Raw genomic sequence first — 23,221 nt, 5'->3', positions numbered from 1 at the left:
GAAGACAGGCAATCCAACTCTGAGTGCGTGTTCTTAACTATAACGTACAGGCATTTCAAATGTCACATTAGAATTGATGTAACTACCCCTCCCATTTTGGGGAGAAGGCAAGGACATACTTATGACTGGTACTCACGCAATACTACTTGAGGTTATTATTGAACCTCAAGAACTCACCCTAAACCATATAAAAATTAACAGGGACAGAGAAAAATGCCCATCTCCGATATTAAAATATATCATACATACATGCATAGATTCATATATACACATGTAATGGTAGCACAATACTTACCATTACTGTATGCAACGTACTGGAATGGGTTCTGTCATCTTTTGTGGCTCCATTTAAAAAAATGCTACAACTACAGTCATTGTACCACCTATGAATGAGTCATGATTTAATTTGGAAAATGCTGGCTTAGATGTTCCTATATGCATTCCAGGTTCATTTCTTACAGAGCCCGTCCTTAAAAGGAAACTCAAGTTTTGAATAAAAAAAAGTATCCCTCCACTCTACCAAGTAGCCTAGAACACATGGAATAATGTCACCTTTACAGAATTTTCCAGCGAGGTATGTTTGTACCTTGAAGACGACTTTCAGGTGTACGTTTTAACTTCCATTGTATTATTTCCTGTCTCATTTTCATTGCTTTATTTTCACTGTATTATTTTTTATGGTTACTTTCTACAATACCTTGGGCAAGAGATATTAGTTTTCCATATCCTGAAATTTTTTCTCTAAATTTATGGCAGCAACAAATTTATTTTTGAAAGGTAACTATGTTTTCAAGAAGTGGATCGATTTAAAGAAATATCAGTAAATAAATACCAGTGGAAGCGGTGGCTCAGCCTGCCTGGGAAGCTGCACTGACACCCGCTGTCCAGCGCAGGGCCCCGCCTCTGAGGAGCTCCTCCCCTGCTGGAACCGTCATTTCTCTGGAAGGACAGCAATCCCTCACTGCAGGGAGTCGGGCACACACATAGTTCCACCCAACCCAACCCCTGCATCCTCTTGTCCAGGGCTGGTGACAGATGAAGCCGCCCGTAAAGCAGCCCTGGGCAGGGAGGGTTTGGAAGGCCCCCCTGCCTGAGCGGGATTCTCCCAGGCAGGCTCAGACGCGGGCCTGCAGACCTGTGCTCACACACGGAGAACCACAGTGCCCTGCCATTTCCAGGATCTGCCCCTCTGAACCTGGGGTCAGACCAAACGTAACAGGATCAGAGAGGTGCTCCTCCCTGTACTCAGGCTTGGGAAAAACCGTAAGGACACCTTGTCCAGCATCTTTTTTTTTTTTTGGCTGCACCATGAGGCATGCAGGATCTCAGCTCCCTGACCAAGGATCAAACCCACGCCCCCTGCAATGGAAGCGCGGGGTCTTAACCACTGGACCACCAGGGAGGTCCTGAGCAGCATCTTAATGTGATCATGTCCACAATTAACCAAGAAAGTTCATGTTATAAACAGGGATGAGGAGAAGCCTAATAAAACCAAGTGGAAAATTGAATGGAAACAAAATGTTAACTGTAGAATCTAGGTGGTAGATATACGGTCACTACAAATCTCCAATTCCTCTGTATGTTTGAAAGTTTTCCTTAAAAATGTTGGAAAAAAAATAAGTGAAAACAAAACTTGTCTTCTCCATGAGGTTTACATATTCCACCTTCAGCAAAAGCAGGAACTCTATTTTTCACTGGGTGTAAATTTTTAATGGCAGTACGACTTGACACTTATTAAAGCACAGTCAAGATTACACGTGTATCTTTCCAAACTAGAAGATGCCATCAAATTTACGACTACCTATTGAGCACCTGCTGTATGCAACACACAGTACTGGTGCCCGCAGGGATGAGGATGCTGAAGTTGGAGAGTTCCTCAGACTTCGCAAACCTTTTAGGAAACATGAGAACAAGTATCTTAAGTTTAATGACTTCAACAAATATTTACAGGTTCATCATTAGAAAAAATACAGCAGACTTTTATGTTCTGGGTTCTAGGCTGACAGAGAACGGAGCCTGTCTCCCAGCAAGGAGCTTACTTTACTCCTGGTTTCTGGCAGCCCCAAGTCCAACCCTGGACTTAAGCAAATGTTTTAAATTTGCCAATTAGAAAAACTATCCCCTTGGTGATGTGACAAGGCCCAGTCTTGGAAAAGAATACTCTAAAAGGCTCATGACTTAAGACTCACTATTTTGTGGTCATTTTCAACCATAGCCAGCCACTAGCTTGTAAAAAAAGAGTAATAAAACTGCGGCTAGGGCTTCCCTGGTGGCACAGTGGTTGAGAGTCCGCCTGCCGACGCAGGGGACATGGGTTCGTGCCCCGGTCCGGGAAGATCCCACATGCCGCGGAGCGGCTGGGCCCGTGAGCCATGGCCGCTGAGCCTGCGTGTCTGGAGCCTGTGCTCCACAACGGGAGAGGCCCGCATACCACAAAAAAAAAAACAAAAAAAAAAAACTGCGGCTAAACTAAAAGTGATCCATCTATTCTCAGCTCCAACGAACGTTGGCTACTGAAATAGCCTGAGCTTGGCTAGAGCTTGGCTTTCCTCATGGCAATCTTTCCTACTCGCCGTCTGCCGATACACACAGATCGCAGAGCTGCAGGGCTGATTCATAAAGGGAAGGAAAAAGTTAGCTGTAAACAGTTAACCTGAATATTAAGACTTTTCTAGTGCACTTGCCTTTCCCTCTCTCTCAAAAAAATAAAAGAAAAAAACAACCAACCCAAAACAAAACTTTTCAGACCAAAAGAACCAGAGAGTTAATGGTCTGAATTCATCTGTGATCTGACTACCAAAGAATTTAAACCATTGAGTGCTGGCAATGTCTTTCAGTAGAAAACTTTATTTTGTCTTTTAAGAGTAGACAAACATGTCTTACAGTATTATCAATACCAGAGCTCCACACTCAGGAAGTTAATTTACACACCAGCCCCGAAGAGTAAAGCAGAAAAAGCGTTCGGGATTGCAGGGCAAAAACACAACAGACTCTCATTTCAGATACTTACCAATCAGGAATTTTGAACTACATGAAATAAAAAAGCAACACCCCAAACCTATGGCTACTGGGGGCACCAGCTCCAAGTACTTCCCAGGCAGGGTACCTGGGTTCTAACTTGAAGGCCACACATGCATCACCCACTTGGGCTTTGCCCACAAAGCCCTGTCACTCAGAACACGAACACCCCTGTTCCAGTCACCAGGACATCTGCCCTGCAGAAGTGAAAAGCACTGGAAATGTCCAAGACAGGAATGAAGGAAGCAAAAGAAAAACACATTCAAACTCTGCCCACCAATGCTTGGAGAGACTGCTGCTAGACAATCCACACAGCAGAAATACTCCCAGCTCAGGGGTTCCTCTCTCCAAAGGGGCAAAATTTCTGCATTTCCCACAGGGCATCTGCAATCACAAATCAAAACCCAATGATGATGCTGAGCAGGGCAACCACTTCAGAGCTTACGGGGTGGGCAAGGGGAGAGACGGACAAAGGGAGCTTAGTAGACAATCTTCTAAATATTTTATTACAAAATACAGTACAGGGCTCGTAGAATGTTTCCCAATGTTCTCTAATACATACACTGCTGAATGAAGCACTGCAAAATACCTGGCAGTTGCCCACATGAATCTAAGAACTTCTATAATAATTTTAATCCCCTTAAGAGTTACAGACAAAACCTGTAACCGGCAGTGGAATGGAGAGATGGACAGTCACCGTGGCCGCCAGGCTCCTGACTGCTGAACAATGACATCGTTTTCTTCAGGGGTTGAAATCCATATCCATGGCTGACAACCCACTGAAAGCTGGGACCCAAATTCGTACAGAGATGAGGCAGAGTGGAGAGAAGACAACTCTGGACAACCCACAAGTCTCCAGCCACTACTTCTTATTCCTGGGCTTTAGCTCTTCGGCTGCGTTACGTAGGAAAATGTAATTTTTCTTTTGGGGGTTATAAAATTCATGTCCCTAAAGGGGAAAAAAAACAGTACCTTAAAAATTGATTAAAAATCCGGTTAGCATTTTGTGGGCACTTTTAACATGCCAAGTCCTGTGCTCCATGCATGATGTGTAATCTCTCTGGAGGAATAAAACAGGTAAATGGAGAGAAATAAAAGTCAAACGTTAAAAACTTTAATCCTCAGAGTAAAGGTTAAGGACTTGGTGGAAATGTCTTCAATGTGCCCCTTAGAAGGATGATCTTCTACATATTTATCTTTTCAGCACTGAGACTTTTGTCAACCTTCCACCGCTTTAATGCCAAGATGACTCCCCCTCAGTGAGCACAGCCTGGGGAGGGGAGGATGGCGGAGGATGAGCTGGAGGTTTCTCAGCACAGGAGACTTCTGGTCTGTGACATCACAGGGAGCGGGGCAAGTCCCAGGATGCGCCATCCCAGACGCGGAGGGAGGTGAAGTGCAGGTGTCAGCGTGTCTGCTTGTGCCTGTGCTGAGGAGGAAGGGGGGCTGTGTGACACTGGGGGAGTCTGAAGCACCCAGCTCAGGCCAGGCTAGAAAGGGCTGTGAACAAGCTGAGGCCTGTGAAAACTGTCCCACAGGGAAAAGGAATGGCAGCCACAAAGCTAAGTGACAATGACAGGACTTATGTTTCAGGAACACAGCAGAGTGGTGTGGGTAAGACAGATGAGTGGAAACCCGAGGTAACCAAAAGGCCTGGAACAGGGAGGTGGGAAGCGCCTCTGGGTGCGTTCTGCCGCCTGCAGTGCAACGATATGCTTTATTCTCACTCCTTGACAGTTACGCCAAGATAGTTCTAGAAGTTCTGCTCACCCAATGACCATTAAGTCTCATCGTAATACACAAAGTGCAGCTTTTCGGAACAGTTACGCTCAAGCAACAAGCTAATAATATTAATCATATGTGGGGATAAGGGTCCTTCAACTAAGAACAATGGAAAATTCATAAGCAACTTTAAGTTAAAAGATTATAATTTAAGTGTTCCACGGTTGACATTAATTGCTCAGATGAATTAATTGAGTGGCATTCAAAGCGATGAGCTTTGATTTTACACTGCTTACAATTTACAATTATTTTTTCAACGCCTGAAACACACAGAGCCATGAGTGTGATGTGAGTTAAACATGGAGTTTTAATGTGGCTGCAGGCTGAGCAGGTGAAGAAGCAGAGATCCACTGAAGAGGCCCACAGGGAAACTGAGGCCTCAGGCCACAATCTGGGTCCAACCCCAGCCAGGCAGAACCAAAAAAGCACACACTTTGCAAAACTGAGTGCGTGGCTTCCACAGGTGAATGGATAAACAAACTGTGATACATCCAGACACCATGAAATACTACTCAGTAGTTAAAAACAAACTAGTGACACAAGAGCAAAAAAGAGTACACAGTATATGAGGCCGCCTATATAAAATTCTAGAAAGCGCAAATCCCCTATAATGACAAAAAGCAGATCACTGTGTGCGTGAAGGAAAGGATTACAATGACACAGAGACTTCTGGGGGAGACACAAGTGTATGTTATCTTGACTGTGGTGGAGGTTCCCTGGGTATATACACAGATACTGAAACTGATCAAGCTACACTTTAAATGTGTGCAATTTACTGCCTTTCAATTACAACTCAGTAAAGTTGCTGGAAAAAAAAGGCAGCTATGCGGCTCACATAAGAGAGAGTGCGCCTCCCACAGGCCTGAGCAGGCATCACAACAATGCGCTGAGCGGGCAGGATGTACCGCAGGTGAAGTGGACAGAGCTCCGTAACAGCCCAGCTCTTCTGAGAAAGAGAACCCAAGGCGACTCCAAGACTGACACCCCACTGCCTAGGAGGTGTTTGCCTCAAAGAGGAACGGACACAGGAGAAGCAGCAAGCGGGAGGGTACAGCGGGGGCGGAATCCACCGGATTTTGATCTCCTAGGTTAAGGTGCTTAGGGGGTAGCCGGGGCGGACATCCCGTCGGGACTGGAACAGCGGAGGAAGTGGGGAGCGAGGTCAGGAGCCAAGTTACACATGGACGAGTCACCTGCTTAGGCTGGAAGAGCTGCTGCTTCGTGAATGCAGACACGCCTGGAGGACCCGAAGGAGAACCACAGAAAAAGGCCTGCGTACAAGAGGTGGGCAGAGAGCAGAAGCCACCAGAGATTGCAAGGAGCAGACAGGAGTAGGAAGACAACAGACAACGGAAAGCTCAGAGAAACCAAGGGGAGGGCTTTGTGAAGGAAAGAGGAAGGGATGGACCGGTGCCCAGCAGAGACAGCAAGGAAGCTTCTGGACTGGACAAGAACAAAGGCAGCAAGAACCTGACTACAGTCCAGGAAACTGAGGAGGAGACAGAGGTGGGGGAACAAAGAGGGCAGGGGGTCACCACTCTGGACAAGTTTAACAGAAGGGAAACCAGGCTTCTTAATACTCGTGTTAGAAGAGCCGAAGTGTGTGCCTACAGTCGGGGGAACGAGACAGGGGACAGGTAGAGAAGAACGAAGGAGGGAGGGAGGGAGGGAGGGGAGGGAGAGAGGGAGGGGAGGGAGAGAGGGAGGGGAGGGAGAGAGGGAGGGGAGGGAGAGAGGGAGGGGAGGGAGGGGAGGGAGAGGAGGGAGAGAGGGAGAGAGGGAGAGAGGGAGAGAGGGAGAGAGGGAGAGAGGGAGAGAGGGAGAGAGGGAGAGAGAGATGGATGGAGGGAGGGAGAGATGGATGGAGGGAGGGAGGGAGAGAGAGAGAGTGTTATGTGCTGTGTGTGTCTCGGGGAAGGGAGGGGGGCAGGGCCAGGGAAGACAGACACTTTGTGGATGTGAACAAGAAAGACACCACGGCTATGGAGCCCAAGTACCCAGGTCTGCTCTCTTTACCATCACACTGGGATGACTCCAAAACACAGCCAGGACCCTGTCAGTCCCTAACTTCCCTCCTCCCCACACAGCAAACAAGCAAAGAGCCAATGCCTCTGGTGGAAGCCCCACGGCCTTGCTGAGCCCTCTTCACTCTCGCCCAACAACCCCTGGCATCACTGGATGACTGGACCCCCCCAGAGTGGCGGCCGCTGGGTTTACAGTGACCAAACACTTGACGTGGGCACGTTCTCAGAGAAAGGATGGGAGGGAGGCCCTGCTGTTCCCTTTGCAGTCAGGTGACGGTGACACGACATTTGCAGACACACAGCGTGTCTGTGGAGGCCTTGCGACTGAAGCCCAGGCCTTCCGACTCCAGAGCCTGGCTCTGCTGCCTGAAGGGGCCCAACGCAGGTTTGGGAATTCTCACCTTTGACCAGTCGTAGCTGGAAGCATATGCAAATATGTTTCCATTGTGATTGAAGCAGCAAGCCGATATCGGTTGATCTAGCTGTTCCGAAGTTTTTAGTTTTGTTCTGGCATCTTTGTCCCAAAAGCTGAATCTACCATCAGATCCCACAGTTGCAAGGGTGCCATGAACAGGATGGAACGCAATTCCATTTACCTACAAATGATGGATATGTACAATGAGAAGCAGAGGCAGAGGAGGGAGGAGAAATCAGGTTCTCGCCAATGCAGACTTCCTGGTTCAGTCAGGACACAAAATGGAACAGACCGTCAGTTCAGTAGAGCTGGCGGCCCGCTGATGACAGGAGAAACTAGCCCCACTTCCTGAACCAATCGGCAGCCCAGGACTGAATCTCGTCTCTTGTTCAAAACACGAGTCAGCAGAGGTTAATAAGTTTGTAAGCTAGTGACACCAACGAGCGAACCTCAGGAAAATGCCTTTTTCTTTTTCAGCAAACAGCAATTTCTCTGTTTTAGCTAAGTGTATCAACTGTCTACCAGCACTCATACAGGTGGAAGTCGCTCCCCAAAACTCCTAAGCCTGCATTCAGAAACAGAGAGAACGAAGACGGTCAATATGTTCATAAACACAGAAAACTGAAACCTCTCACGTAAGCCATTTACCTCTGCACGCGAACACACACAATGACAGTGATCTTTTCTGACCCCATAATGACTCAGCTACCCACCTCCAAGTCTAGTTTCTAGACAAATTCTCAGGGTTACAGTTTCTAAAAACGTACCGCGTAAATGTCCTGAGGAGCTGAAGTGTTGGTTCCGTTAGATCGATGACATTTAAAGGTGAAGTTATCTTTGGCCCTGAAACACAAAGGCCCAACTTAGTTTTCCTTTTTACAAAAAAGCCTCAAGTGAAAATCTTCACGCTGATCAGGCCTCACTTACGGATTTGGGGGGTTGATGTAGTGAATGGCAACTCTCCCCTCAATGCTTCCCAGGGCAAAACCTGTCGGCTTGTTCTGTTTGTCTTTAAAAATAGCCACACATCGATGCTACAGTTGGGGGGAAAAAGTATATCATCACAATGTAAGCTGTAACATTCCATAACTAACGTGACTGTACACAGCTTTTACCCCATTTTCGGGTTCTGAAAGAACCAGAAACAGTATTTCTCAAATATGGTAAAGAAGATAATTTCTATTCCTCCAGTAAGCATTATTTTCCTTTTAGTCAGCCACATGATTTTATGAATAAACCTCGGACCAAGTGCTTCCATCCAGGCACCGTTCTCCCTCTGCCACCCTAAAGGCCCTGCTGTCACTGCAGCGGGGCACGCGGCCCTCAGAGCCCCGCCAGGTCCTTTTCTGGTGCTGGCCCCCTGGTGGGTCGGGAGAACATGTCACTTTGATTCACAGCCCACCACTGACTAGGTGAGCGCCCTCCAGCAAGTCACCCAACGTTCCAGAGCCTCTGCGTCCCCAACTGGAAAAGGGAAGTAGTGCCTGCCTGTGGAGCACGGGGGACCAAGGGTCAAGCATACAGTGGACGCGGCCAGAACTTTCTAAACCGTGAATAAGCTATACAAAAGGCAGACACTGCACTCGATCCAACGCTGAGTTTGAGGGCCCAAAGGAGGGTTTCCTGGACTCCACAGAAGATCCCAGAGAAACAGCCCACGGCCCAGCCTCCAGGGGCAAAGGAGCACAGATCCACATTCTTATTGTCAATCAAGAAGAGGTGCATTAAATGTGGACGCAGGGAAGGAGAGAAATGAACAGATCTGAAACCACATGCAGGGTAGAAGTGAGCTTGGTGGTTGATGAGATGGGAGAGGAGGAGAGGAGGGAGAGTGAACCAAGGACGACTCCTGATTTCTGGCTTAGACAGCTAAGGGGCGGACGTGCAGAGCACACAGGGAAGAGCAGGCTGGGGTGGTGGGGAGGGGCAGGTAAAGACTGCTCACTTGGCAAACACAGAATGCCTTCTATTCAGGCCTGGCTGCAGGTGCCAGGAATGAGGCAGCAACAAACACAAAATCCCTGCTCTCACTGAGTCTATGCTCTGGTCAAAAAAACAAGATGAGTAAAATCTACACGTATGTATATATAAGACACACACACGTATCTCTCTCTATATAGCCTGGGGAGAATGAGCAGGGAGGATCCTGAGAAGAGGTGACATGATCTGCAGAAAGTGGTCCTGGGTTTGGCACGGGATGCTCTGGGGCTGAGACATGAGGAGGATGCAAAGGAGCTGCCAGACTGTAGGTGTCCTTGTCAGCACAGAGGCAAGGCCTGCTGGGGATCCAAGTCTCCAGCCCACAAGGCGTACCTAAGCAACAGCAACGGCCGGCAGATGTAGAGGAGGCAGTGGCCAAGGGCAGATGCCTGGGGAACCTCAACATGCAGCAAGAACCAGCAAGGAAGACAAAGCAGCAACCAGAGAGGCAGGACGTAAGAGGCTGGCATTACAGAAACCAAGGAGAGTTTTAAGAATATGTAATAAGAACAGCAGTGAATGCTGCTGCCACGGGAAGATGAGGGTTGATGAGTACCCACTGGAGCTACTGATTAGAAAGCCATCAGTGGCCATGCCAGAAACAGTTTCAGTGGAGTAACGGGGGCAGAAGTCTCAAAGGAGGGTGAGAGATGAATGGGACGTAAGGGAACCAAGAAAGCTCACGTAAGACACTTACTTGACTTCAAAGAGAAAAAGGGACGGAGGCGGCAGAGGATGTGGGGGTCAGAAGAAGCTTGTTTCCTAGGATTGGACTTGAGCCTGGTTCAGTGCCAATGAAGTACAAGAAGAGGGGAGATGAGATACAGGAGAGAGGCAGGTGGCTGACAACCTAAGGCCCCTGAGAAGGCTCACCTAACAGCTGGGAAAAGGCAGGGAAGATGCAGGTGTCGCCAGAGTTCTAGATGCAGCAGGAGGAAGATGGGGAAGTTCCCAACCATCAGCTTCTATGTTCTCGGAGGGAGTGTCCAGGGGTCTGAAGAGAGTGAAGGAGATCTAAGAATCCGTGGCAGGTGAAGACCAAGCTAAAGACGGAAGCTGTGGATTCACCAATCCACCGAGGTGTGCCCCCATTCAGCAACATGCAGCGAACCCGGGGGATGTTTGCAGAAGATGGTATTTACTCACTAAATATTTGTGTTTAAATTCACCCCCTTTGAATGTCGGAAAGTACAACGATTTCCATATGTGGCCACATGGCCAGATTGCCTGCGACAGTGCTAAACATGAGCTTCTTGATTTGACTTGTGACTCACCTGATGTTTCAGTGGAGATTCTATCCTCCTGAATTCAGAAGGTTGATTCTCTAACTGATAGACAATCAGTCCCCTCTCTGCAGTTGCCACCACAGCCATAGGATATATCTGGGAAACAGAGGAAAGCAGAGACATGCTTCAAGTGGACTGTACTCTTTTTTATACCAAAGTATTAGATCAATTTTTTTTAGAGTCACAAAAAGTAAGCCTGAATTTTTTTTCAAGTTTAACAGGTCAATGATATTATCACATTTCAAGGTAACCTAGAGAAATCGTATTTGAAAGTAGAACATTCATATCTTTTTAAAAGACTCATTTTTTAAAACTACAAAGTATACAGTTAGAAAATGTACTGAGAAATAGAGAAGAAATGAACATCACCTCTCTCACCCCATCAAATGATAACTGTTGTTAGCATTATGGTATGTTAACCCCCGTCTTTTTTCCTGAACATTATACAGGTGTGTATATGTATGTTTCTGTATAATGCTGATCCTTCACTCAAAGCATATTTAGTGAGCACCGCCCCACACATTTTCCAGAGAACACTAGCAGTGGCCATGTATCTAACATTCCCTCAAATGAACCCACCACAGGGTTCACTTAACCATGTCTGTCTTGTTGGCCCACTGGGTCACTTCCCATGGTTTACTATATTATAGAGAACAAAAAACATTTCCATCTTTACTTTTCTCATGATAAATTCCTAAAAGTGGAATTACTGGGGCAGTTGGTATGAAACTTCAACTTATTGCTAAACCAACAGAGAAAGTTCTTTACTTTCTATCCCGCTCACTCAGAGACAGTCACCAAAGCTCTAGCACCACACCACAAAGTTACTGCCAGTCTTCCTACAGCCACACAGTGCATTTCATTCTGGGGACAGCATGGCATGTGGCCATCTGCGTATGTTCATACAAGTGACTAAAAAAATGTGACATCTAGTTTTCTGTAATTCTGGAACATATGCAGCACAAAAATCTACAGATTTAAGATGACTGAGGCAATCCAAACTACATCCCACATCTATTACTAAAGTTTGAAGGGTTTTTACATTACCCTCTAACTGCAAGATATCATAAGGTAAGAAGTGCCTTTTTTTTTTTTTTTTTAAAGGAAATAATTATCATTAAGTTAAAAATTCCTTACCATGTCAGCACAGTAACACCTTTCAGGGAGTTGTAAAACCATCATAGGATTTGATGATCGTGTATCCCAAAACTAAAAGACAAAAAAACCCCCACAAAAACCCAATAAGTGACCAGAGCTAAAGTCCAAATAGTGCAAGAATAAATGTTGGGCTTCCCTGGTGGCGCAGTGGTTAAGAATCCACCTGCCAATGCAGGGGACACTGGTTCAATCCCTGGTCCAGGAAGATCCCACGTGCCACGGAGCAACTAAGCCCGTGCGCCACAACTACTGAGCCTGAGCGCCAGACCCGCGAGCCACAACTACTGAGCTCGTGTGCCACGACTACTGAAGCCCGTGGTCCACCACAAAAGAAGCCACCGCAATGAGAAGCCCACGTACCGCAACGAAGAGTAGCCCCCGTGCAGCAACGAAGGCCCAATGCAGCCAAAAATAAAATTAATTAATTAATTTTAAAAAAATAAAATAAAATAAACGCCAATCTTGGTCAGGCCATGCAGTCCCTCAACAGTATATTATACCTTCAAAGTCTTATCCCAGCTCCCGGTCATCACACAGCTGTAGTTTGGTGCTTTGATCCAGTGTATAGTTTTAACAGGAGCATCGTGCTTTCAAGATAAAACCAAAATACACCAAGGTGAATGTAATAATATGCTACACAGCTTTGGTTCTGGAAATTCAAAGAGAAGGAACCTTAAATACTGAGGTCACACCAAACAGAAACCAAAGGATAGTTCAGCTCTTCCCCATGACCAAAACATTCAATGTAACATCAAGAGCATGTATCTACCTTCCATTCTAACAAAATTTAATTTGATTTTAACCATCATTAACTAGCATGTGAGAGTGAAAGGCGGAGATATTCAGGAATGACTCACAGGGAACGCCACCACAGTTGTATCACTTAGATGACACGCATTAAGAGACTGAGGAGATGCTTCTAGCACACAGTACTGCAATCTCATGGTACACAACACCTTCCTGAAAACGTCTCAGTGTCAAGAGGCTCTTCCTCACCAGGCCAGACCCTCTGGTTGCAGGTTCTCTCATCTTCCTCATTTCTGCTTTTCTTAGCAGTCTTCTCACAGAACCTGCCTGCTGTCCCGAGCAGACTGTAAAAGCTCCTGGCATGTGGAAGGGTCCCTCTTACTCACTGCTCTATCTCTACTCCTAAGGACAGTACCTGGAGTATCACAGGCATTCATTCAATACAGACTTGTCGAATGGATGTGTGACCAAATGCAGCTGGTACAAGGCAAGCCGCACACGGGTGTCAGGATGCTGAGGATGAGCTGTACCGTTTACAGGTTTTAACGTCACTAGCTCCTTATTATGCCCTCCCCATCCACACACTACGGAAGACCCGTGACAGAACAATTTATGAAACACTAGTTAAAACGAGAATGTGTACAAGATTGGTGTCATTTTTGTGCTACAGAGGTTTCTGGTATATTTAAATCTAATTGATTTGGAATGGTCAAACTGCATCTTTCCTATAATAGAGAATTATTGTAATTAAGGGATCATCGCAACCCTGGGCACCAGCCTTGCCCAGCCTTCCTGCACAGGGTAAGTTTTTACTACCTGTGCTATCTGTATCGCCTGGTTACTGTTGAGGTCCCACATTTTGGCAGTTTTATCACATGACGCCGTAAATACTTTGCTCCCATCCTAAAATAAAATAGAAAAAAATCTGACATTCTAAGAAAAATAAAACATCTATATGAACATCTAGGTATCAGACTGAACATACCGAGGCAGGTTTTATTTTGCAATTTTAATTTTTCCAATTATTTGGGGGCCAGAGTATTGCAAGCTACAGTATCATATACAAAACACATTTTCTGCTCTTTTTAATTGTTAATTTTTTCTAAGAGATAATATGTAAAAAGGTTAAAAAAAACTTGAACAGCATTTAGAATTACAGAGTGAAAACGAAGTCTCTCCTGACCCCAGCTCGCCACTCAGAGGCAGCCATAGCCACTGGCATGTCCTCCAAGAACAGCCTTTGTACATCCTGTATCGATGTGTATTACCTACCAGGAGCCACTTCAAAATCTTTTTCTTATTTTCATCGATTTCAAGCCTTCACAAAAGTTGCAAGAATAATACAATGAATCCTCATAAACCTATCACCTAGATTCACCAACTGTAAACACTTTGCCACATTTACTGTATCTCTTTCTATCCCCCCATTCCCGCTCTGTACCACATGTACAATCATGATTATTTTTCAGCTCAGTATCTCATAGCATTCGAAAGTGCATGCAATAAAACTACACTAATCTATGATAGTCACTGGTCCAATGTAAACTATAGAACAGCTTAAAAAATTGGCAGTCACTGTATAGTGGTTTTAAAATACTCACATACAGAACTCATAAAGTAGGTTAGTCAACATGAAGCACAAGGTAATTTAAAAACAAAAAGTACTGAGTTGAAAATTCTAGACCAGCTGTCAGAAAATTTATTTTCTTAAAGGGCCATATAGTAAATATTTTAGTCTTTGCGGGTCAAAAGGTCTCTGTTGCAACTCCTTAACTCTGCTGTTGTAGCTTGAAAGCAGCCATACACATTATGTAAATGAATGATGTGGCTGTGTTTCAAGAAAAGTTTATTCACAAAAATTGGTAATGGGTCAGATCTGGCCCATGGGCCACAATTTGCTGACCCCTGCCCTACAGTACTTCACTTCTGGTTCCACAGCTCAAAGATTTACCACTATCTTCCCCTAGCAAAAACTTCTTCCCATTTGAAGTCGCCAGTTCCCCATGTGAAAGAAGAGAGAAAACCTTCTTCTCTATTAATGAAGCTAGGAGGGCAACTCCACAAATCCTTGGAAAGATGATAATGTATGGAGAGGGATGCCCCGAGGCTGAGTGAAACACTGGCCCCTTAATCTCATAAAATGCCAATCCTACCAGCTGCAGGATGCCAGGCCCCAGTGGACATACTGAGACAGAGGCCAGTCTATCTAACGGCTGGGGCACAGAAACGAGATTCCCAAGTGCTCTCGACTCAGCTCCTCTCAGGTCCACCTGCTGTGGCCAGACTGACCGTCCTCAGACTGCCAGAGAATCACCCTCACCAAGTTTTAGCTTTTATGCCTCAAGCGTTAACTGTGGCTCTTCTGTGCTTCTGTGCCTTTCCACACCTGCCTTCCTCTCCCAGGCTAGCCCCTATTCCTGTAAACTCCTGTGAGGGAGGCTGTTAAGTGCATGGGCTCTGGAGCCAGGAAGGTCCAAGTCTGGGCTCAGCCTTTCACCCCCTATATTCCCTCAAACAAGTCTCTTAACCACTTCCCACAGGTGCCCCGCTAGTCTTTACGTGGCTGAATCTAGCTGTCACTGATTTCCACTACCTGAAATCCTTCTGTTTCTCTATGTCTGTCTTAAGAGGTCATGAGTTCCATAAGCACAGGATTTGCCTACCTCGCCTACTTTGACTTCCACTGTATCCCAAGTGCTTAGCATACGACAGGTGCCAGACAATTATTTCAACTAAATAATGTTATTACCTGTTGTAAAACTATTATTATCGTCATCTTACAAGTGAAAAAACATACTCACAGAGATTAAATAACTTGGCAAAGTCAAAAAGTGGAGATACAGCCGAAATTTGAACCCAGGCCTGGAATGGATGAGACAATGCTCTAAAGCTATATAAGCAGGTGGTTTACTTTTAAGATTCAGCTCAATTCTTGCCTCTTCTGTGGAGCATTCACAGCCCCCTTCCCAAACTTCACAGCTGCCTTCTGGGTTCTGTCTCCCCAGCACAGTGCATCCTGCCTCTCTCAGAACTCAGCTCACTGAATTGGAACTCTTCATGTCTATGTCTCGATGCCTCCACTAGATGGCGCAAAACTCTAACGGTGATGGAGAAAGGAAATAGGCGGTACACGTCTTTGTAAAAGCCAACAGCCTGCTCAGTACCATCCGAGCAACAGAATTCCGGTGTCAGTTAATTCTATTTCTTACCATACTTGATAAGAAACTTACAATTCTGATCTGTTAACTGATCAGTAAAGAAAGACAGGCAAAATAAATTAGAAATATTTAAAATCTATTCAAGTTGCTGTTTTTCTACAGATAAATTAAAACTAGTATTAGTCTCATAATAACCCAATCAGACATGTCAGAAATACATTTTACAGGTAACAAAAATGCTTTAGAGAAGGCTGTCAGAGCTAATGATTAAAATGGGAGCAACTCTGGCTCCTTAACCATCTCAAAATGTTTATAAATAGTAGAATCATTTCCTATTTGAAAGCTAAGTAAGATCACATAAATGTATGGTGCGAGTAGTTTGCTATTTCTCATAAAGGTAAACATATATTACATATGACCCAGCAAGCCCACTATTAGATATTAATGCAAGAGGAATGAAAACTTATATTCACAGAAAATCCAATATACAAATGTTTATAGCAGCATTATTCGTAATGACCCAAAATGGGAAACAACCCTAAAGTCCTTCAGCTGGTGGGTGGTGAACAAAGAGTGATACATCCATACCACGGATTACTACTCAGCAATAAGGAAGACAGACTACTGCCAGATACAACAACCCGGACGGACCTCAAATGCAGTGTGCTCAAAACAGCCCGATCCAAAGGGCTTCTGTTTATGACATTCTAGTAAAGGCAGAACCACAGGGACAGAAAACATATCAGTGGTTTCCAGGGACGGGGGGCTGAGGAGGATTTGACTACAAAGGGCAGGATATCCTTGGGCTGATGGCTCTCTTCTATATTTTGACCACAACTCTTATGCATTTCTCAAAACTCACAGAATCATACACTAGAAAGGTTCAATTTTACCATTTGCAAATCGCATCTAATAAAAAAAATTTGCATGAGCCTGAGGAGGGACCTTGAGGCTTAGCTTCCTCAGCACAGCTGCCCCAGACTCTCAGTCAGGCCCCTTTGTTTTCTCACTGCAGGGTTCCGCCATCAGCAGAAGGGAGGAGAGAAAGGCTGGGATGTCAATCCTGGGCTCCTCCTTTAGGGAGGGGTGGGTCCTCCACAGCTGCAGCTCTTGCTGTGTGACTTCACCATCCCTGCTGGTTTCCTTGTAAATGGTACCTTCATTAAACTCCCCAATCACCCACCCACTCCCCCAAAAAGAAAAATAAAGAAGAGCTCAGAGCTGAATAAACTTGAACACATTTACTTACATTGCTGATGTTCAGGATTTGGGAGGAAAAAGACTTCCAAAAAAACGAACTATTTCAGAAGTTTAATAATGGAAAAGGATTGATTCTTTCCCTAGGACTTATTTTCTGGGACAGTAATTTCTAATTTTAAAACAACATAGGCTCATGGCACATGTAGAGGTAGGAGAGGCTTTAAAAAATTCTCTAGTCCCTTGCTCAAGGAAATATGTCAGTAAATTAATGGATTTTTTAATGCAAGAAAAGCTTTCAGAGAGATTAAAGTTAACATGACTAAAGTTAACTGACTACATTATGAGTATCAATAAATTACTATATTTAAATTCAGAAACAGCACTTCTACAATGTGTATACATACTTGCTATTTGTGTTTCAGGTTATATAAAAACATATATACATTTATATACACTCTGAAAACATGAAAAAACTGAATGAAACTTACATCACTCCAGCAGACATCTAGCACAGGCCCAGTGTGCATCTGTTGGGCTTTTGGAATAGTCTGTCCACTGTCTTGAACTTCCCAGCATCGAACCTATAATAATAAAACAAATTAACACAAACAGCCAATTGATGATACATTATATGCATTTTAAGCCCTTTGCTCCAAGCCATAATCAGATAAACATAAATTTACATTACAGACACTTTTTTCCGATCAAATGAACAAACATAAAATGAATAATACTTGGCGCCAGCACGGATAAGCTGAGACTTGTACTACTGGCAGATGTGTAAATTGGTACAGCTCTTCTGGAGGATATTTATCTGAAATCCTTAAGTCTGTACCCTGTGTCTCAACTATTTCGGGACTTGAAGATTTCCCATGATGTACTTTACATGCGTTATCTGAATTAACCTCTACAACAGCTAAAGCTCTGTGAACTTACTGTCATCTCCATCTCATGAAACAGGACACGAGGCTTAATGAAGATAACTGGCCCAGGTCCCATATCTAAGAGAGTGGCAAAGCCACTATGTGTTTATCCGATTAGGAGTGCGGTTGAATGTTTCAAGATTACTCCAGCAGGCCACTTGCACTCCTTTGTGAAGTGCCTCTAAACACCCTTCGCCTATTTTTCTACCAGAGTTTTTATCTTTCTTTTCATATGCTATGATTTCTTTTTGGTAAGTATAGTGTCTGTGCAGGATTTATGCTATATCTAAAGGTGAAAAAACTTTAACATATGCCTGAAGAACATTTGCAGGATGCCTAGAAGGGAAATTTGTACATACCGTCATGGACAACTTTTATTTTCAATGAATACTACAGACCTGGGAATATACTTCAAGATACTGAACTAGAGTAGGAATTTTTGAATGACGCATATGATCCTGCTTTCTTAACAAAAATCGGCACAAGAAGGGACGCCTGCCATTCAGACGGGTTCACACTCTAAACTCGGTGCTTAAAAAAAGCCATGAGTAAGCCTGAACTCTCTGCTTCACTCACTTGGAGCAAAAAAAAAAAAAAAAACAGCTAACACTAACTGTGCCGATACAAAGAGATATGCCACAGAGAACACGCAAACGTTTAAGGAGCACTTACATCGTTAGCCCACGACCCTGCAATAAGGAAGTTCCCCGGCAAGGCTGGCGGGCTAAAAGATAGACAACCAATGCTATCATCAGGAGAGGATGTTACTTCAATATCCTGGGGTGGAAAAAGTCCGTGTTAAAATGTATACATCGTCACAATTCAATTCAAAACTGCCTTCTTTCTCACTAGCACCTCATGGTGGCCTTCCCTTGTGTCAAGAGCTAAGTGAATTAGACCTTTCTTACTTTGATAAAAAGGGGGAGTGTAACTAAGCCAGTGAAAGCACTGGTGCTGCTGGATTACAAGCAGCACTCTCAAAGGCAGGCCCACTACCATATTTCCCAGACGATGGCCCACCCGGTCACTCTTGCCCCGAAGTGCTCAATCACAGCATCACCTGCCTCCCTCCGCCACAGAAATTCTGAGTCAACAGTTGTGGGCTGGGCCCTAGGAACGTGCAATTTTAACAGGCATCTCGAGTGATTCCAGTGATCAGGAATGTCAGGGGGAATAGGACAATCGTCCAGGGGACACACAGTTTCTCTTTTCCAGTATTTGAGAAAGCAGCCTGGACAAAATTTCAGAGTTTTCACCCCCAAAGGAGGCTCCCAAGCCATCTAGGTTTCTCTCGCTGTCACAAGCGTGGGGCCCCCTGCAGTGTCTCTACAAACCCATGAAACCTTAGGCGGTACCTTCATAGGGTTGTGATTATCTGCGGCGGCGCTGCCAAACATGCTGGCTCCCCCAGTGCCAAACCCGGAGGCTGCTCCAAACAGGCTCATCTTGGCCCTAAAAAATAATGGGAAACGTTAAGGACAGGTCCTCTCTTAAGTAATAAACATCACTGAGAGGCAAGATAAAGATAATTAAGTTACGGAAGGGAAATAGAGAGTAAATAAATAAATGGCTTGATGTCAGGCTTCTCTCTTCTGAAGAGATCTAAATATGCGATAAGCAGAGTGCTTTTTAAAAATAAACTTTCTGTTTTAGAATAGTTTGTAATGGAAAATTCTTAAGACAGAAGAGCTCCGTGGGCTTCCCCGGTGGCTCAGTGGTTAAGAAGCCGCCTGCCAACGCAGGGGACACGGGTTCGATCCCTGGTCCGGGAAGATCCCACATGCTGCGGAGCAACTAAGCCCGTGCGCCACAACTACTGAGCCTGCGCTCTAGAGCCCACGAGCCACAACTGCTGAGCCCTCGTGCCTAGAGTCTGTGCTCCGCAACAAGAGAAGCCACCGCAATGAGAAGCCCGCACACTGCAACAGAGTAGCCCCCGCTTGCCACAACTTGAGAAAGCCCGCGCAAAGCAACAAAGACCCAATGCAGCCAAAAATAAATAAATAAAATTTTTTTTAAAAAAGAAGAGTTCCCATACACCCCACATCCAGTTTCCTTCTTAACTTTGTCACAATTAATTCACCAATATTGACACATCACAGCAGAGTATTTTTCAGTCACCAGGTAAAATATAAATTCGCTCATTTCTTTTTACACAGTTAGAGACACGCTGCTGAGCACCAGGAACACAACTGGAAACCAGCAGAAGGCCCCATTCTTCCAGCTTCCCACTTAGTGACAGTTCACTGTCTTTGTACTAATTTCTGCACTCTGGATTAGGTCAATATCTCTGCATGAAGTTACTTAGAAAAGCAACCAACCCTGGCAGCGATCGTAGGAGTTTAAAAAAAGTAATCCAGGGCTTCCCTGGTGGCGCAGTGGTTGAGAGTCTGCCTGCCGATGCAGGGGACACGGGTTCGTGCCCCGGTCCGGGAAGATCCCACATGCCACGGAGCGGCTGGGCCCGTGAGCCGTGGCCGCTGAGCCTGCGTGTCAGGAGCCTGTGCTCCGCAATGGGAGAGGCCACAACAGTGAGAGGGCCGCGTACCGCAAAAAAATAAAAATAAAAATAATCCATTTTGGTCTGCTTAAGTAGCAAAAGGTTTGGCATTATGTTTTGGACACTTGCCCAGCAAGAATCTCCCCACTTTGAGTTTTCTCCTGGGCACCATAGTCTAGTAGGCCCACCTGGGTTAGAACCATGCCTCTGCCACTCACCAGAGCTGGGACCCTAATCTCAGCAAGCCTCATTTTCCCTATTCTGCAAACATAGAGAATACTAACACCTTCTCCAGGGTTGTTCTGAGGATCAAATCAGATTATCTATATAGAAAGCGCAGTGTCTACTGCATAGTGGGTCATAAACAACTTTCCCTTTTTTCCTTCCAAGGAAAAAGTCTATGTATTATAACTCTGATGCCTCACATACATCGATGCCACATTTTCGATTCTGTCATTGGTTAGTAAATTTTTACACCCAGAAGCCTACCATATCAGCAACCTCTCCCAAAGGAGGCTAGCACCTGAGTGACAAAAGTGACTAACCCAATAACATACAGCTCATGTGACAGGAGATAACAACAGTAGCATCTCTTAAGAAGACAACATAGAATGGGAAAACTGTGAGGAATTCTGGGGAGGTATTTGAATTTCCCGAGCTTTATGAAAAATAATCAAGTGTAGACCTACTAGGTCTATGAAAGCATTAGTATCTCAGAAAGCAACCTGTGCGAGGCCGTGGTGCTTGCTGACCGCCTCTGCCTCAAATGTTTGAGATGTATTTGAGACACCAGTTAACTGCACAAGCACACAAAGGAATGAAGGGCTTCTGCAGTCAAGTCCGGGAACTACATATATGATTTGGGCACATTATTTAGCCTTCATTTTCTCATCTGTAAAAACAGACCCTGAAATCCACTTCACAGAGTTACGAAAACCAAGTGAGGTTGTACACACAGTGCCTGAAACGCCTGTCCCTTCCTCTCTTCAACCATCAAGTTGGGAGAGAGCATTTCTACCATTAGGGACGAACTAAGGGAGAAGAACAAGGGCCATCGAGCATTACTCAGCCTACGTGGGCCACATGTTGTGCAGGACACCGAGAACCCTCTAGAAGTTCGGAAGACAAGCATACGTCTCCAGCCTACCGAAGCGCGCGCTCCTTCCCTCCTTGTTGCACCCCAGCTCTGATGGCTTCCTCGCTGCCCGCGAACAAAGCAAGCTCCTCCCAGCCCTGGAGCATTCCTACCAGCTGTTCCTCCAGCCTGGGGTGATCCGCCCTCCCCCAAACCCCCAGCTGTCTCAGTTTGAATCTTCAGGTCCCACTTCAACAGGGGCCTCCTGCGAACTTTTGAGGGTGATGGAAACGGTCTAAAACCGCACTGTGATGACGTATACACGACTCTATTAAACTTCCCCAAATCATCAAAATGTACACTTTAAACGGATTATTGTAAGAGACATTCAGTAAAGCTGTTAAAAGCGTCTTCTTAAAGGAAGGCCCCTCCCAGAGGCTTCCCTGCCTTCCTAATGTAACACATTGGAGCCTCCATCGCATCTCCGTCTTCTTCACAGCACCTGTCCCCATCTGGAACTTGTTGGCAGTCAGTCGCCTCCCCAGGAGAGTGCCAGCTCCAGCACGGCAAAGAGCAACCTGGACGCTCCCCTAAAACACACCTGGCCCTCAGCACAGCGCCTGGCACTTCACAGATACTTGCCAGGGCACAGTGTGTGCACGTGGATACTCGACTACTCGGCGGAGGGAACAGAAACAAAGAACCAGTTTCAGAGAGGGATAAATGCAACAAAGGAGATGAAACCGGTTACCATGGAGGAGACTAAAGGGGGATGGCCTTCCGCAGAAAAACGGTCCAGGAAGGTCAACGAGGTGGCGGCTTGTGTCTGATGAGAAGCCAGACGTGTGACGAGGAAGGGGAGAGGCAACAGAGGCTGCCATCCACTCTGTGACCCTTCCCGGTGCCTCGGTTTCCCCACGAGAAAAACGAGGCGGTTAGACCGGAGGTGACCCGTAAGGCCCCTTGCAGCTCTGACGTCCCTCCCAGGGGCCACTAATGGAGTTCGCCAACAGTCCTGCTCGTGCCCCAGCACCTCGCGGCGGGCCGCACTCGCCCGGGAGGACCAGGCCTCTGCGGCGCCATGGCGGCGGGGAACGCGGGGAAGCGGCACGAGGCCTACCTGAGAGTCGCGCCGCGGAGGGAAGCCGGCGGCGGGGAGCGGAAAGAGCTCGGGAGCCTGCGACCCCGCTCGGGCGCGGAGGAGGCGGTAGCGAGGTGGCACGAACAGGAATCCCGGGAGCCTGAGGTCTTCTCACGCCGGTCGAGGAAACCGCCCTAATTACCGCGGAGACATTGCGCATGCGTCTCCGAGCTACTTCCTGTGTTGTCCGGAAGGCAGGGAAAGGAAGGAAAGGCTCCTCCTCCTTTAAGGGAATCGCACATGCGCAGAAGCACTATTGACGCCAAGAAGAAGTCCTCGTGCCAGCAGTTTGCGGATTGGTCGAAAGTTGGCGTAGCCGACGCAGCTGTGGAGCGACTGCTCTGATAAATCCGCCGGCCCGGCTGGTGAAGGTTAGTTAACAATTTTCTCTTGTGAATGACAAGTCTAGCAAAATTACGATTGCCGCCAGTTCTTAAGGCCATCCTTCGAGAAGCTGATGGGACGCTACCTGGTTTCCTGCCCTGGCCTCCCTATTTGCGACTGGGGTATCTTGAGCCATCTGGTCTCTTTGGACTTCAGTTTCCAGCTGTGAAATGGGGATAATAATGCCTAACTTCCAGGGCTATTCTTAATTAGGTTCAAGTAAAAGTAACACAATGAAGGCCTTTTACTAAGTGTAAGGTTCCGTAGGAATATTAAGGGGCTGTTATGACGCACACGTGCCAACTCCGAATATTTCAGCTGGTTGCTTTTTCCCCCTTTAAGAATGTCTGAAGGAAAAACAGGAAGGGATTTCCTGAGGTTGTGGTACATACACTGACCCTTCTCCTTTACTACTCACCGTGGGTTGCGT

At 46.0% G+C, this 23,221-nt stretch overlaps 1 protein-coding gene across 3 annotated transcripts; it reads right to left on the bottom strand.

Annotated features, from left to right (window-relative positions):
- Nucleotides 1–3,503: 3,503 nt before the first annotated feature.
- RAE1 (ribonucleic acid export 1) lies at nucleotides 3,504–22,579 on the bottom strand. 3 transcript variants are annotated; one of them, XM_022597537.3, is made up of 12 exons: nucleotides 22,387–22,576; nucleotides 19,047–19,143; nucleotides 18,364–18,468; nucleotides 17,257–17,349; nucleotides 13,227–13,313; nucleotides 12,164–12,250; nucleotides 11,643–11,714; nucleotides 10,494–10,601; nucleotides 8,167–8,273; nucleotides 8,007–8,082; nucleotides 7,226–7,420; nucleotides 3,504–3,967 (listed from the first exon to the last, which is right to left on the bottom strand). In XM_022597537.3, the coding sequence occupies exons 2-12, from the start codon at nucleotides 19,134–19,136 to the stop codon at nucleotides 3,881–3,883; spliced, it is 1,107 nt and encodes a 368-aa protein (XP_022453245.1). In that variant the 5' UTR covers nucleotides 19,137–19,143; nucleotides 22,387–22,576; the 3' UTR covers nucleotides 3,504–3,880. The 3 variants fall into 3 exon arrangements, with proteins under 3 accessions (XP_022453245.1, XP_030618729.1, XP_089753227.1); XM_089897101.1 differs by lacking the exon at nucleotides 3,504–3,967 and adding an exon at nucleotides 3,974–4,078 and having other exon boundaries at nucleotides 22,387–22,579; XM_030762869.2 differs by lacking the exon at nucleotides 13,227–13,313 and having other exon boundaries at nucleotides 22,387–22,577.
- Nucleotides 22,580–23,221: the final 642 nt, after the last annotated feature.

The sequence above is a fragment of the Delphinapterus leucas genome, chromosome 15 (genome assembly GCF_059928025.1).
Source record: "Delphinapterus leucas isolate spDelLeu-1000000601 "Yukka" chromosome 15, BTC_Dleu_Yukka2, whole genome shotgun sequence".
Taxonomy (NCBI): domain Eukaryota; kingdom Metazoa; phylum Chordata; class Mammalia; order Artiodactyla; family Monodontidae; genus Delphinapterus; species Delphinapterus leucas.
The sequence above is the reverse complement of the archived record's forward strand: the minus strand, read 5'-3'. Positions and strand labels throughout refer to the sequence as shown.